The sequence below is a fragment of the Peromyscus leucopus genome, chromosome 5 (assembly GCF_004664715.2).
Source record: "Peromyscus leucopus breed LL Stock chromosome 5, UCI_PerLeu_2.1, whole genome shotgun sequence".
Lineage (NCBI taxonomy): Eukaryota > Metazoa > Chordata > Mammalia > Rodentia > Cricetidae > Peromyscus > Peromyscus leucopus.
The window spans coordinates 47,379,590-47,394,333 of NC_051067.1; the positions used below are offsets into that span (position 1 = coordinate 47,379,590).

General features: G+C 38.6%; 1 protein-coding gene across 1 annotated transcript; it reads right to left on the bottom strand.

Annotated features, from left to right (window-relative positions):
* Positions 1-3,682: 3,682 nt before the first annotated feature.
* Psma2 (proteasome 20S subunit alpha 2) lies at positions 3,683-14,743 on the bottom strand. The gene is made up of 8 exons (XM_028859968.2): positions 14,636-14,743; positions 12,191-12,267; positions 11,457-11,589; positions 9,612-9,734; positions 8,200-8,281; positions 5,740-5,813; positions 4,415-4,472; positions 3,683-4,327 (listed from the first exon to the last, which is right to left on the bottom strand). Exons 1-8 carry the CDS (start codon positions 14,674-14,676, stop codon positions 4,211-4,213), a joined length of 705 nt encoding a protein of 234 aa, XP_028715801.1. The 5' UTR covers positions 14,677-14,743; the 3' UTR covers positions 3,683-4,210.
* Between the last annotated feature and the right edge of the window lies 1 nt (position 14,744).

Genomic DNA, 14,744 nt, shown 5'->3' on the forward strand with positions numbered 1-14,744 from the left:
GGAGTGTCCAACATTACCCAGAAAAGAAACTGAGAAAGAAAAACTAATTTTAAATATTAGGCTTAAGTTGCCATCTTTTTTTCTGGTATCTGCTCCTTGTCCCAAGCGGTAATAGGAGGATGGAAGTTAACTGCAAATCACACCACCCAAACCATCTGAAGACAGGAGCAATGTCTCATTTCGTGCTTATGGTGGGTGGCCAGCGCTATTCCAAATACATTACGCACTTATTTATTTAGTGATAAACTGACGGTAGATACATGAATTTTGCAGCCGAGTCACAAAGAAGTTATTTAAACCCAGGTAGCCCCTGGGTTTACATTGCCTCCGACACAGCCTAAAACACCTGCCAGGGCTTATCAAGCACAAACTCCAGAAGGGCTTTGGAACCGAACTTCAGGTGTCTAGACGGGGACAGAATTAGAAACAGATTCCTTAAAAGCCTTTGTTAAGAACATACCAGAGTCCTCTCTTCCATCGGACACAGGTGGTCCATTCCTCATCCTTCCCCAGAAATAAGTTTATGATGATGAAGGTAGACAAGGGCGCCAGATTACAGACCAACAAAAGATTGGCCCCATTATTGTGAAGTTTTTCTGACTAAAACTGTGCTGCTACTAGCCTGCTTGCTCCTTGAGTGCTCCCATCTTCCATTACCCATCCTCCTCCACCTTTCCCCTGGAAACAGGAAATAAATAAATACATAAAACTCCTAAGAAATCTGACACAGTATATAAGAATGTAGGTAGGTACCAGACTCATTTACATGTTTCCAAACATTCTTCCATTTGAAATTTAGAGGAGACAGTGCAACAAAGTGGCTTTAAGAAGTACCTTACACATGGAACCTTCAAATGACCGGTTACTTTGGCCCTCAAATAAGAAGTTTCTTCACTTAAGAGACAGCATAGTATAGGAAACAGCTCTTCAAATTGTAAACAATTGACTAGAACGTATAGTAAGATTGAAAAACAGCAAAAAAGCAAGTCAGATATCCAATTAACAGAAAATTTAGGTCACTAATCAAGAAAATTACGTGGAAAATTTTAAATATACTAAAACATTTACAAAGAGAATTTAATCTTTGCAGTAAAGAACCTGCTTGGGTGTTCAGTGCAATGAACATTAAGAAACAGCAAAAGTGATGGTTTGGCAGCACAGAAACCACAACCAGTGAGCCAGAGATTAGCACGGCCCACAAGAGAATGACCAAGTCATCCATATTTAAACAAACAAAAAACTCACCAAAGGGTAAATAAAACCACTGTGAGATTCCAGGATACTGAAAATTCCAAAGGCCACAGAGAGGAAAGTATTTCCTCACAGACAAGACTGTTACTAATAAAAGGGCCATTGGACAGGTTGCCAGGGAATTAAAATTCTAATCCAAGGAAAGTACTAAGCCCTCCCACTGACGGTCAGTTTACTCTCTGTACAGTGGGCAGAGGTTAGGGCCGGGAAAGCCTGCAAACACTGGCAGGAAAGTCAGTGAAGCTAATACCAAGAGCCAGCAATTTCTGTCTATGATAATTACTGAAATTACAAAAACTCATCAAAGTGCTCGGTGCTCCATTATAAAGCAGAGTCCTCCTCATTCTTCCCTTTCCAATTCCCTTCTATCCCCTCAATATATGTAAATTTTAGTAACATCCATGTTTCTCTTCTAGTAACTTTGTAAACTTATAGTAAGGGATGAGAGACAAAAATCTTTCAGATACAGATTGAACCAAATGTTGGGAGAAGCTATGAACACTGGGGACATTATAATACATAAGATTAAAAGAAACTAAAATCCACAAGCCTAAGTGATTTGAGAGTTTAAGAATACTTAGAAATATGATGGGTCCCTACATTAGACACTTGAGTTTCTGAAATAACTGACAAAAAGCAAACAGCTTAGTTCCAAGGCCAATGAAAGACACACTTTTGTTCAGTTTTGTGGAGAATGGAGTTGTCCACAGCTCTGAATTTAACGGAGACAGAAGAAAACTGGCCCTGCATCTAACCTGCGTGTTACCTCTCACCTCTGTTCCGCACGATGACCTCTGCTGCGCCTATTTGCACTTTCCCTGTCCTAAATTTATATACCTTTACTTTTCTTTTTCTTTGATTTATAAATGTTGACATTCTTCTGGGTTTCTTCTGTGTAGCTCCGCCTGTCCTGGAACTCTGTAGACCAGGCTGGCCTCGAGCTGTCTCTGCCTCCAGAGTGCTGTGATTAAAGGAGTGAGCCACCATCACCCAGCATCCTGTTTTAATTTAGACATCAGAGGTCTAACCAAATTGAATAGAGGCTAACAGAAATGCCAGTCTTTTCACCTACAATACCAAATTCAGCCAAAAAAGAAAACAAAACTCTCTAATTCAATGGTTCTCAGCCTTCCTAATTACTTCCAGTGCTATTTTGTAATTGTAATTTTGCTGTTATGAATTATAATGTGAATGTTTTCTGAATGTCTTAGGCGACCCCTGAAAAGGTCCTTCAACCCCCCAAAAGGGTGGCAGCCCCAGTTGAGGACCACTGCTCTTATTTCTTTACAAACTTGGTCAGTAAATAAGTTAACTTTAAAAAACCCTTTTTAATGTTATGCTTATTATTGTGCTAGATTCAAATACACTAAGGCCTATCTAGAAATATGGTGCTCTCAAGACACAACTTTTATTATTTTTAATTTGTGTTTTGTCTGCATGTATCTGTGCCCGTGTGCATGCCTGGTGCCCATAAGGGGATTTCAGTTCCTCTGGAATTGGAGCTATGGATGGTTGTGAGCCACCATGTAGGTATTGGGAACTGAACCCAAATTCTTTGCAAAAGCAACAAGGGCTCTTAACTGATGAGCATCTCTCCAGCTTTTTTAGACATATCTTAAAAGAGAAGAGCAGGGCAGGGGTAAGTCTCACCAGCTAAACTGCCTGCAGTGAAGTGTGAGAACTGGAATATGGATACAAGGTACCCACAGGAATGTGTGGCAAGCATGGCAGGCAGCCTTTTAGTCCCAGCATTCAGAAGGCAGAGACGGGATTTCCAGAGTAAACTAGCTATACTAGCTAGTCATCAGGCAAGCTCTGGGTCTCAATACATAAGGTGGAGTAACCGAGGAAGGCCCCAACACCAATTTCCACATCACTGGTACCCACACAAACACACATGCCCATATACATCCCACACAGTGCAATAAATACATGAATAATTCCAGAAGGTCAAGGTGCCATCTTCCCATCTCTTAAAATGTTACTGCCTCCCATTAACAGCATATGGATGTATAGTGACAATAGGTAGCAAAACAGCATACATCCTCTCAAAAAATATTCTAAGCTACCTTTTTCTAAACTTTAATGTTGGTCAAAATCTCTTCAATCACATTTAAGTCACTGAACTGCCTACCTCTTCATATTGATGACAGTCATAAACAGTCTGTTCTGTGTCTTTTACCCTAAGATGCCTGAGGGAGGAAACAGAATCAGAAGGATACAGCATGCTTCCACAAGAGAAATGGACTTAAACGCCTAACTGCTTGCTTTATGCTACTTACAGTGAAGGCTCTTCTCACACTGAGGGAGGTGCAGTTCTGACCTTAGTATTTTATTACCAGTATTTACATTCACCCTTAGGAAAGGTCCTTCCACAATCTAGGGAATCCTTTTAAATGTCTACCTACATGAGAAAGAGAAACAAACAGGCTCTCGCACACCATGGTTTATTCACTCACATATCTCTGAGAGGAGACCAATGCTGCTGTAGTACAACTGCAGAATACTCCAGGACATCACTGATCCATACCCAAAAGTGCATATCACAATTCAGCCTGTCTCATGAATTTATCAAAGTATACAGATTCTCTCAGTCCTAAAAGCCATGATGTATATATTAAAACCCAGAGCTGTCTTTTATGGAAACATAGGCATATTTGGTAGTAAAAGAGGCAGTGAAATCTAATAACGAAAATATATGAAAATTAGAGTGATTTTTTATCATTTTACTTTGCAATGTAATTTCCAAAATTAACTATGATAAAGTAAGAAAGAAGTATGTTCAAACTTCACTCGAAAAAGCTAGAAATTGGTTTTGACAGTTTATTATGATTATTATTTTAAAAATGTGACTCCATTAAACATGTAGAAATAATTCTGCACAAACAAAAGGTACTTTACACATGTGTAAGTAGATAGATAGACTGTGTGAGATCTGGGTTGGTCAGGCACGTCTTTATCACGCTATGGCGGCCAGGTAATCCTTCACTTCAGCTGGGGTGAGTCTCCTAAAGCCGGCTTCATTGCAGACCCCAACTTCTATGTTGTCTTCCGTCATCTGCCCTTCAAAGCTTTCCTAGTTGAGGAGGGGAGGAAAATGGTCAACTTCACAGCAGTTCTTAGAAAAACCATCATTTTACAACTATCAGTGGATATGGCTAACCTTTAGAGTTAAGATGGCTGTGTGAATGGCATCTTCCAGTTCTAGGTCTTCATTATATCTAAAGAAAAGTATTGAAAAACAGTAATGTTATGGCAGTTTAGATTCTTCATGGCTATTTTAAATAAAAGGATAGCAAATACATGAAATCTTTTGAAAATCTAACCCTCTTAAAAATACTAGTTGTAAAAGCAGTCCCTCGTCATCTCGATGACAGCTATCCCCAATAATGAAGTGAGTGACACTTCTACTGAACTTAACACCATGAAAAAAAAAAAAACACTTGTATGTTTTAGTAATACAATAAAGTCAAACTACTGCTAAAATCCATTGTTGTTATTAGCTGTAGCACAGCACGCCGAACACAATCATTAACAAGTAAAATTTAAGACTGAGTTTACAATTTGATTAAAAGTCTAACATATTTAATAACTTAACATGAATATTATGTGAAAAATAGACAAAGGATCATCTGTTAGACCTCAGTTATAAAACCTCCTGTCCAAACTCTCAGAGACAGTGGAGGTCAGTGATAACACTGAATCCGGAATATAACTGTGAGCAAGCGAAGCAGCTGTGGGTGTGCTCAGCACTGACAGCAGATTTCCCACAGCACTCCATTCTTAGACATACATCACGGGATCTGCTCAATACCAACTGCTAGTCTCACAATTTTTGTTGTTGTTGAAACAAGCCCTTATTTTATAGCACAGCCTGGACCAGAGCACACTCTGTAGCCCAGGCTGGCTTTAACTTGAAGCAATTCTCATGACTTAGCTCACAATTGCTAGGATTACAGACATGGGCCTCCACATTCAGCTACCTCAATTTTTTAATTTCCATAAGTCATTATTAAACATTCTTCTACTCTAAATATAATGGCTTTTTAAAAATATGCTGGGGGAAATGAACTAAAAATTAAACATTTAAGAAACAACAATGACTGGGCCTGCTGGGACACCACTCAGGAAGCAGAAGCAGGAGGATCCCTGTGAGTTAGAAGCCAACCTGGTCTACATGGTAAGTTTAAGAAGAGCCAGGGCTACCTAGAAAAATCCTGTCTCAGCTACCCCCAAGGCCCCGAATAAATAAATATTTTAAAAATGAAAAAAGGCTGAGTAGTATCTTTAGGAAATAAATTAATTTTAACACTAAATACACTGAAAACTAGGAAATCAAGATATTAGGACTGTTTTCTCCTTTATTTCTAACTAAACTCAAATACAGAGTGATATAACCAATCTGTTAGATCCATGAAATTAATCATTTCAAGAGTCCTGAAATTTGTAAGATCAGTCTGCCCAGAAATCTGATCCTAGGCATCCTACCTCTTCTCAAGGAAGGTTTTCCCGTTCACATAGTTCTTCCCCATTGCTGTGGCCTTCCAGGCAAAGTAGGCTCCCTAATCAGGAGAGAGAAACATTTTAAATCCTCCATACAACTCTATTACTCTGACATCTGTATTTAACTCTAATTAGTCTCTAACTTCTAAAGTCATGATTATTTACTGAAGTTAAATTTCACAGCATAGGTTTTGTTTAAAGGCTATACAACAGATGACAAAGAGTCAGGAAGAAACTCAGAAGTTAATTTTGACTGTGGTAACCGTTTACTTAGGCATTTATATATGTACACACACACATACATATCAAAACTCACCAAACGGTGACAACGAGTTAGTGCAATCATCTATATTTTTGAAAGTATGTAAGATGTACTTTCAAAACCAGATAAAAGTAGGAGTTAAAGTAAAATACCGAGTAATACCTTAGCTTAATGGATTGAAAGAATCTAAAATTGTGTCACAGCATCCTGAAAACTGGTGATCACTCATCTTTAGTGAACAGAGATGGCTTTTCATTCAAATATCAGAACCTTTGAACATTTTAATGGGGTCACAAAAACTTGGCAACAGCAAAAGATTCTAAACATTTAACAATCAAAAATTAGTTCAAAATCAATGTGTAAAAGAATCCAAGGTGGTTTTGGCAGCTCTCTCCCACGATACCTAAATGACTTCACCACAGTTTGGCACTGTTTAGGCCATCATGCCACACCACCACCACCCAATCAACACTGACTTGAGACTACTGTATGTCAGGGAGTGTGGTGCTTTTACTGTGCTTAAAATTTTCTACTTTTATAGAAACATAATGATTTAATTACAAGAAATAGAGGACAATGTTTTCATATCACCATTCCTCAGCCTAGATGCCACTGTTAGAATATTAATTGTTGTTTGGGTTGCTGACTTAAGTTTCATAAAAAGATTTATTAAATGAATTTTGGATTGGGATTAAATTTCCAACAATGTTTGAAATGGCCTTAAGCATTTTCTGCCATTTCTGTAGTGAGTATTTATGTGAAATGCTATCCTTAAGCACTGACACGTATAAAATCAAAATAATAACTCTGAAACTCCAAGGGCCTGCAGATTCAAGTATCCTATAATGACTTATTCCTTCTGTAAAAGTAAATGAGCCCATCCATCATTAGTAAGCAAACTTGCTTATTTTTAATAAAAGGTAAAATTATAAGTGCACCAAATAACTGTTTTAAGACAGGTTTCTTTGTGATTTATTGTCAGTCAATATTTGACTTGTTTATATATTTTATATTTACCATGGTTACAAATAATTGTACCAGGTGAAAAAGGGCAGCAAATGGAATGTTTAAGAAGCACTACATGGAACAGTCTCACCTGGGAAAGACGAAGACATGCACATAAAGGAAAGCTCACTGCGTGGGTTAGACAACTGCCTTTCAGAGTCCGTAAGAGGAGGAGAGCCAAGGGAGAACACAGTGCCCGACACTGCCCTCCTCTACTGACTAGGAAGGCAAGACCGAACCCAGACATTGACTTCCAGAAGCTCACAGAAGGCCTCACAATCTGATGACTTCTATTTTACCTTTTCAGTTTTTAAGGTAAAAGTGTAAGGCTTGCCTTGAGAGAACTTGCAATTATCTAATAATTTATAAACAAAAAATTCACTCCCTAACCTTGAGCTTTACCTGTGGTTTCTCCTCACAGCAAATCAACAATGTAGACTAAACCCAGATATGAACTTTCTACTTTAGAAAAACACAGCTCAGCCAAGACACCGTTACACGTCATTTTGTAAATCAATGAATTCAAGATTGTTAGTGCAGTGCTTTTGTTCTAAGTCATACTCAAAACAGCCCCAGCATCAAGTGATGGCAAAGAATGCAACACTGGCCTCCTATTACACATCTCTGACTGATGTGTTTGCCAAAATAACAGCTCGAGAGACCTAACGAAATTTGGTAACTGCGACAACTCATTCTAGTACATGCTAACAAAGATGACCAAAAAAGGGCAAAAGCTAATGTGGCACATAGCTTCTTTATCAAAGAAAGTGCTGTACACAAAACTACTGAAGTGCAAACAAATGTGTACTACTTTAAACTTTCTAAAAAACGTGACGGGGCTTGAGCAATGGCTTAGGTAAGTTAAGAGAGTGCATACACCTCTTGGAGAGAACCCACATTCTACTCTCAGACCAAGTCAGGTGGCTCTCAGCTACCTATAACTCCAACTTCAGTGGGATCTGACTACTCTGGCCTCCTTGGGCACCTGCAGTCACATGTACATACCCACACAGACACACACATGTATACACATAATTAAAGGTAAAAATAAATATTTAAAAACAAGTGGAAAAAAAAAGAAAATGCTGCTAAATTTTAAAGTTTTATGGCTTCAACTTTTATTAGATATATAAAAAGCAATTCTAATAAATGCTTCAAATACATGTAAAGATACTTACAGATGGATCTGACTGAAATAAATATGGTCGTCCCTCATTCCATCCACAAATAAGTAAAGAAACACCAAATGGACGAACACCACTGTAGAAAGAAAATGAAAATGATTTGGCATAAAGAATCTATATATATTCACAAGTAAAGCAAATTACCAAGCTAACTGAGTTAGACTTCTTAGCTTTAACTTCTAAATAAACTCATTTAAAACGAATTCTTTTTATTACAGTTAGGAACAGCAGTAAGCTTAAATCAAATGATGTAGCACTTTGCTAAGGTTTGGTTCCCAAAAGTTCAGGAGACAGTAATTTTCAGTGTAACATAATTACAAAATTGTGTCAAGAGGTGGAACATGGTGCCATTCTGGGTAAGGGTTAATAATGCTTGTTTCTCAGAGTGGGTTAGGTGTTGCAGAAGTGGATTAGTTTCAATGAAGTAGGTCATCACCCACTTTCTTTCTTTCTCTTACTGTGTGACCTCTGGCCATGCAATACAATCTGCCAGAAAAACCTTAACAAAACCAAATTACCTAACAACTATGAACCACACCCTTGGACTCACAGAGATCTGAACTAAATAAAACCTGTTCTGTGAGAGCAACACAAAGTGGAGTCAGACACATGCCTAGAAAGGTGTTACTATGAAAGCATTACTAACAAATTTAATAAAAACTTCTTTCCCACTAGGCTTATGTGTCAGCAATTACTTCTAAACTATCTCATTCACAGTATAACTTTAGACTACTGGGGAGCTGGAGAGATGGCTCAGTAGCTGCTGCTCTTCCTGAGATCCTAAGTTCAATTCCCAGCACCCACATGGTAGCTCACAACTGTCGAATAACTGTAGTCTCATATAATTGTCATGGAATCTGATGCCCTCTTCTAGTGTACAGACATACAAAAAGACAAAACACCCATATACATAAATAAAATGCATAAACAAATAATTCTTTTTAAAAATAATACTGGAATGAAAATGTTATTGCTGTTTTCATATGCTCACAATCGCTTTAGGTTGAAAAGCTAAGCATAGGAGCACTAAAGACTGCCTATAAAGAATCACTGGCAAAGGGCCCTTTTAAAATCAAGACGCTTCATTCTGCTGTTGAATAAGCACACATTCTCTTTTTCTTTTTTCTTCCTTTGAGACATTATTTAACTATGCAACACAGATTTGCCTTGAATTTGTGATCTACCTCCCTAAGTGTCCCAAGTACTCAGTTTACAGGTGTGCACCACCATATACAGTCACACTTTGACCTTAAATTATTTCAAGTCAAAATTAAAAATTATTCATTATCATAGTGATTTTCTTCATTTGTTCAGCAAATGCAGAAAGAATAAGACTCCTGCTTAACTGTTTTCTTTTACTTCTTCAAATTCATGATTCATTTCTTCAAGTAATAAAAACAACTTACCCCGACTGGGTATACTCTTGCATCACAGAGGCTACTCTCTGGACCAGCTGGGCTGTGGGAATGGGTTCTTGGTAGACAAGATAGTATTGCTGAGCAAGTTTCCGAGCTCTGTGCACAAGCACTCTAAGGCAATGAAGAAAAATAATTAAAGTTCTGACTCACAACCATCTAACTCCATTTTCAGGGGCTCCAATGCCCTCTTCTGGCTGCTGGGGGCAGTGTATGCACATGGTGCAGATATACATGCAAGTAATAGATTTAATTTACAAAATGAGAGCTTCATGTCTCCTCCTATGACTTCTACCAAACTGACCTCCTTGCCTTGAGTCTATTTAGACTTCACTCCAGCCACCCTGAACACAGATGCATATGAATACACACATTCAATTCTGGGCATATTTCTATCCCTCAGTCTCTGTCTTTTCTGTAGTCTAACTTAAGCTCTGCCTCAATTCAGAATAGTCTTCAAAGATTAAACAAACAGTAAGAAACTACTTGTTACATAAGGTATGAAAATCGTACCATTGTGATGATTAATCTTGGTTGTCAACATAACTACAACTGGAATTAACTGGGATCCAGGATGCTGCAAGGATTTTTAAAGCAAGAAGACCCACCCTAAATCTGGGCTACACTTTCTGGTGGCAAGCCAGATAAAAAGGTCACAGAACAAGGAAACCGCTTTTAGCCTTCTTGCCTCACTCTAACTGGATGGTGTCTATCCTGTTGCTGCCACTAGTATTAAACACAACTTCTTGAGCATTCCAAGACAGACCAATGACCGGCAGCCCTGCAGGAATTCTCCAGGCCTCCAGCACTAGACTGGGCTGCTGAGACATCTACCTCATGGACTGAACAACTGCCTTATTTTCTGCCTTTCTGCCATCATGCAGCCCATATTAGACTATCCAGACCACAGCCTGTAGGTCAGTCTAATAAATCCCATGGGTGTGTGTGTGTGTGTGTGTGTGTGTGTGTGTGTGTGTCTTCTATTAGTTCTGTTTCTTTAGAGAACACTGACAAATACAACTATATACTAATCAAAGATATTAAGACAAAGATGATTATCTTCACCCACTCATGCTTACTTATCTGAAATATGAACATTATCTCTAAGACACTCCTGTCCTTCCTTCTGAAGTTTAGCTTATCAGCAACAGTCCACTGCAGTGTCCATTCTACACAGTGGTGTAGAATTTTCCACAACAGGAAAGCTAATCATATTCTGGTAACCCTGTTGTCTTATAATTCCAAATGAAACTCTATCTATCTTGTTTCATAAAACTAAAGTAATTTTGTTTTTATTTGTATATGACAAAAGAAAGGTATCCATCTTTTTCAACTCACTGGTGCCCCAGTATAACAGGGATACTCTCTCTTTTCCAGTGAAATACAAAGGGAGTGATTCTATAAGCCTATGAATCCCGGCTGGCCATTCAGAAGCCTTCAGTGGCCTAAAAGACATTTGTCCTTTGACAAGAGCAGAAATAAACAGAATAAGGTTAACTCTACATGGTCCATGCTTTCTCTTGTTGCCTAAATCACCTTAACAATATTTTATAAAAACATGAATGCATTTGATCATTTTTAAGGTGCATCAGAACACCAAAGCCCTTCCTACCAAGTCCTTGGATGGATGAAATGGGGTAGTGATAAGAAAAAATAGGTAAGTAGGTAATTTATCACCTCTTTTACACTGTGTATCACAAGACCAACCTCCATAGAGTAACCCTTACAAGCAAACTAAACTTAGGTATCATTAGGCTGCCAGGACTAAGTAAAACAACCACAAAGAAAGATTAAGATATGAGATGATGAGAAAACCCTGTAAACAGTATATAATACCTGTAATCTGGGCCCATGCCACTATACACCAAGCCGATATGCTTGGTAATTGGTTCCACTTTGTGTACACTCCTTTCGTCATACAGGATGGACTTCTGTTTTTTCTCAGTTGCTAATACTACACCATTTGCAGCTTAAGAGAAAAAAAAAAGACAAATATTATAATGTGTTTTTCATTAGCTTTCTACTTACAGATGCATTAAACAAATCTGTTGCTTTCTCTAGATTATAAAACCTTTTTCTGGATTCTTATACAAAAATTACCTAAGAAATAATACATCATTTTTTCTGTCACTGATCATTTATACTACACAAACAAAAAAAATCCCCATAGCTGCAGGTATTACCCAGTCCCTCTCAATATTTTCAGGTTTATTGGTTTAAAAACAATAAACTTCGTTAATTCTTCTAATATAAACAGTAATAAATTTTTCTATAAGGATACTAGAACATACAATAATTTTATCTTTAGGTATTTTACAATTAGCCCTTTATAAGTAAGATAAAACTTCCAAAGAAAGAGACTCGTCAAAAAATAAATAATGGTTTCCTGGGGAAAAGACTACATATGGATTATTACAATAGATTAAAATGCTATGTTTGCTGTGAAATTTAAATTACTGGGCTGAATGCTATTTTAACTTCAAAATTCTCTCATCTAACCAAAAGACTGTTAAGAATATATTTCAGGTAACTATTAACAAGCATCCAAAGTGAATGAAACATTTAATTACCTTTAATTCCTACTGAAGGGGCCCCTCCAGCTACAGCTGCCAAAGCATATTCAATCTGGACAAGTTTCCCAGATGGGCTTAAAGAGAAAAAGGTATTTGCTATGTTCACACATTTTCAAATATTTACTATAGGCACACTTCTGACAGATGGAAGACATATGGGTCAAACCCCACTAATCAAATCTGCTGGCCTTTGAGATCTGCCATGAAGTTGTTTGGAAACTGTACTTACAATTTGGATACACTCAGGGTCAGGCACTAATTCTCTCTCCTTTGCTTTGTTCTCTCCCCCCACTCCGGTTAGTAAAGCATTATTACTACTGCCTCTGTCCACCACTCACCAGCCTTGACTTTAGGCAAGTGCACCGAGCAATCAAGCAGTTTCTGCAGTCAGTAATCCCCGTACCCCACTGGAAAACACCAGCATCAACCAGGAGTAATTTTAACAGGCCGGTGACTACTTCTCATCTTCAGTTCCTTTGTACCTTGTCACTCTGACATAAATCCCACGATAACTTCTTAGTTCAGTTCAAACAAAAATCACCTACTCTGGCAGGCATACTCTTGTTCCCTTGGCTACCCTTCATGCTTGGCCCCATCCATATTACTTCCTTCCTCACTACGGTTTAGCCTGTCAACAATTCTCTTTACTCCTAAATGTTCAAGCAGCTGGCTCTTCCTCATCTTCTAGTTTCAGAACTCACCAAGCACAGGCCTTTCCTGAGAGCTCAGTCTGAGGTTAAACTCCTTTTACCTCTTTCAATAAGATTTCCACTAACAGAAAAGTATTTTGCAGAATTTGCACCAGTAGGCACCAATTTCTTTTGCTCATTTACCATCTTCAGCCAAATGTGAACTGGAAGAAAACTCAATTCATTTCCTATCTTTGGCAGCTTGCATCACTAATAGTTTTTAAGACTAAAAACAATATTTTCTTCCTAAACAGATAAATCTTATCATGTTAAAAAAAATGTTATAGTAAAGAAATCTGTTGTGAAAACATTCAGATGTTGCTATACAAGACTCAGGGAGTGAGGCTGTGGCTCCTATGGTAGAGAGCTTGTCTAGAATGCATGACACAGCATAAGCCAGGCACGGCAGTGCACTACTATAATCCCATCACGGGGAAGCGGAGTCAGGAAGATCACTTGAAGGTCATCCTTAGTTACTGGCCATTTTAAGCTAGCCTAGGCTACAAAATGATTCTGTCTCAAAGAGAAATTTAAAAATTTTTTCAGTCCCTTATGCTCTATATTCTTTTGTTTCTGCTCCAGTGAAACTAAACTTAGAACCACATCTGTTTTGTTTACAAATGTAAGTGACTACCAAGCACAATTAGTCTCTGTCATAGTATATAATTAAATTATTTGCTAAGGAATTACGTGGAATCCATTCAAAGTATCCAAAACACAGACAACAAAATTGCATGCCCTCACTTTTTATTTTAAACTACAAAAAGGCAATTTTCAAAAGAAAAACAATATATTGTAACGAAAAGTACACTAATTTTTTGTTTTCAAAATGAACAAAGTTTGAATATCGACTTAGCTACTCGTAAACAACCTTGAGAATGCTCAATTGTTTAGGCTGTGGTTAGTTCATCCATAACTCATCATGTAGTGGTAGTGGAAAAACCAGTTACAGTTAAATTCAACAAGTAGATCCTGGTTGCCTTGAGTCGGATCCTTAAGAAAATGGTCACACCACAGTCGTTTATTTAAATTCTTCCGTGATAAATTTTCTTAAACAGAGAACGATGAGGAAACAAAGTACATACCAAGTGTACTTTGAGAAAATAAATTTAACTCTCTAACTCTCTGTCCCATAACAGAAAGGTCTAAAATCTTTTTAAAACATTTTCTTCGTGACGAATCAAGCAAAACATCGACTTTGGCTTATCAGTTTGAGTGCGCCACGAAAACCTGACAGGAAACCAGGAAACCAGCTCTTTCATTCTGTAGCTCTTAGGCTTCTATAGAAGCCTAGTAGAAACCGAAAGCTGAGTGAGCTTCAAAGTACACTGCTCCTAAGCGGAAGACTAAGTCTCGGAGTAACAGTAAAGAAGGATTTCCCAAAAGAAAACGGGCGTCTCACACGTCTGAGCAGGAGCCAGTTTCCGAAGCCCCCGCTCAGGCCTCTCTGGGCCAGGAAGGAAATCCCAGCTCTAAATGGACCAGCTGGAAACAGGCTATCCCAAAGCACCCTTTTTCTAATCTAGAGAGGGAAAGCCGGTGCCGGCCTCGGAGCCTCCAGACCATCAACCCCAAACGCGGCGGGCCCCAGCCTGGCAGCAGGCCTGGCACCGCACATGACTCTGCAAAGCTGCGAGTCCAGCTCCAGCCCCACGCGCCCCCGCGGAAACACCAGCCAGATCCAGGGCATGGGGGCCAGGTCTGGGACGCTCCTGGGACCTGTGGTGCGTGGAACCTGGGGTCCCCCGAGTACCTGAAGGTAGTCAGCGAAAAGCTGTAACCGCGCTCTGCCATCTTTACCCGGGAAGTCGGAAAACAGCCACGCCCATGCGCAGTGCATCTGTTTCCTTTAATTTTCTCTT

Coding starts and splice junctions, on each gene's coding strand:
- Psma2 (XM_028859968.2), bottom strand. CDS start 14,676: ATGGCAGAGCGCGGTTACAGCTTTTCGCTGACTACCTTCAG. Junction 9,735..11,456: donor GGCATGGGCCCAGATTACAG/GTATTATATACT, acceptor TCATTGCCTTAG/AGTGCTTGTGCACAGAGCTC. Junction 8,282..9,611: donor CAAGAGTATACCCAGTCGGG/GTAAGTTGTTTT, acceptor TTCTTTCTACAG/TGGTGTTCGTCCATTTGGTG.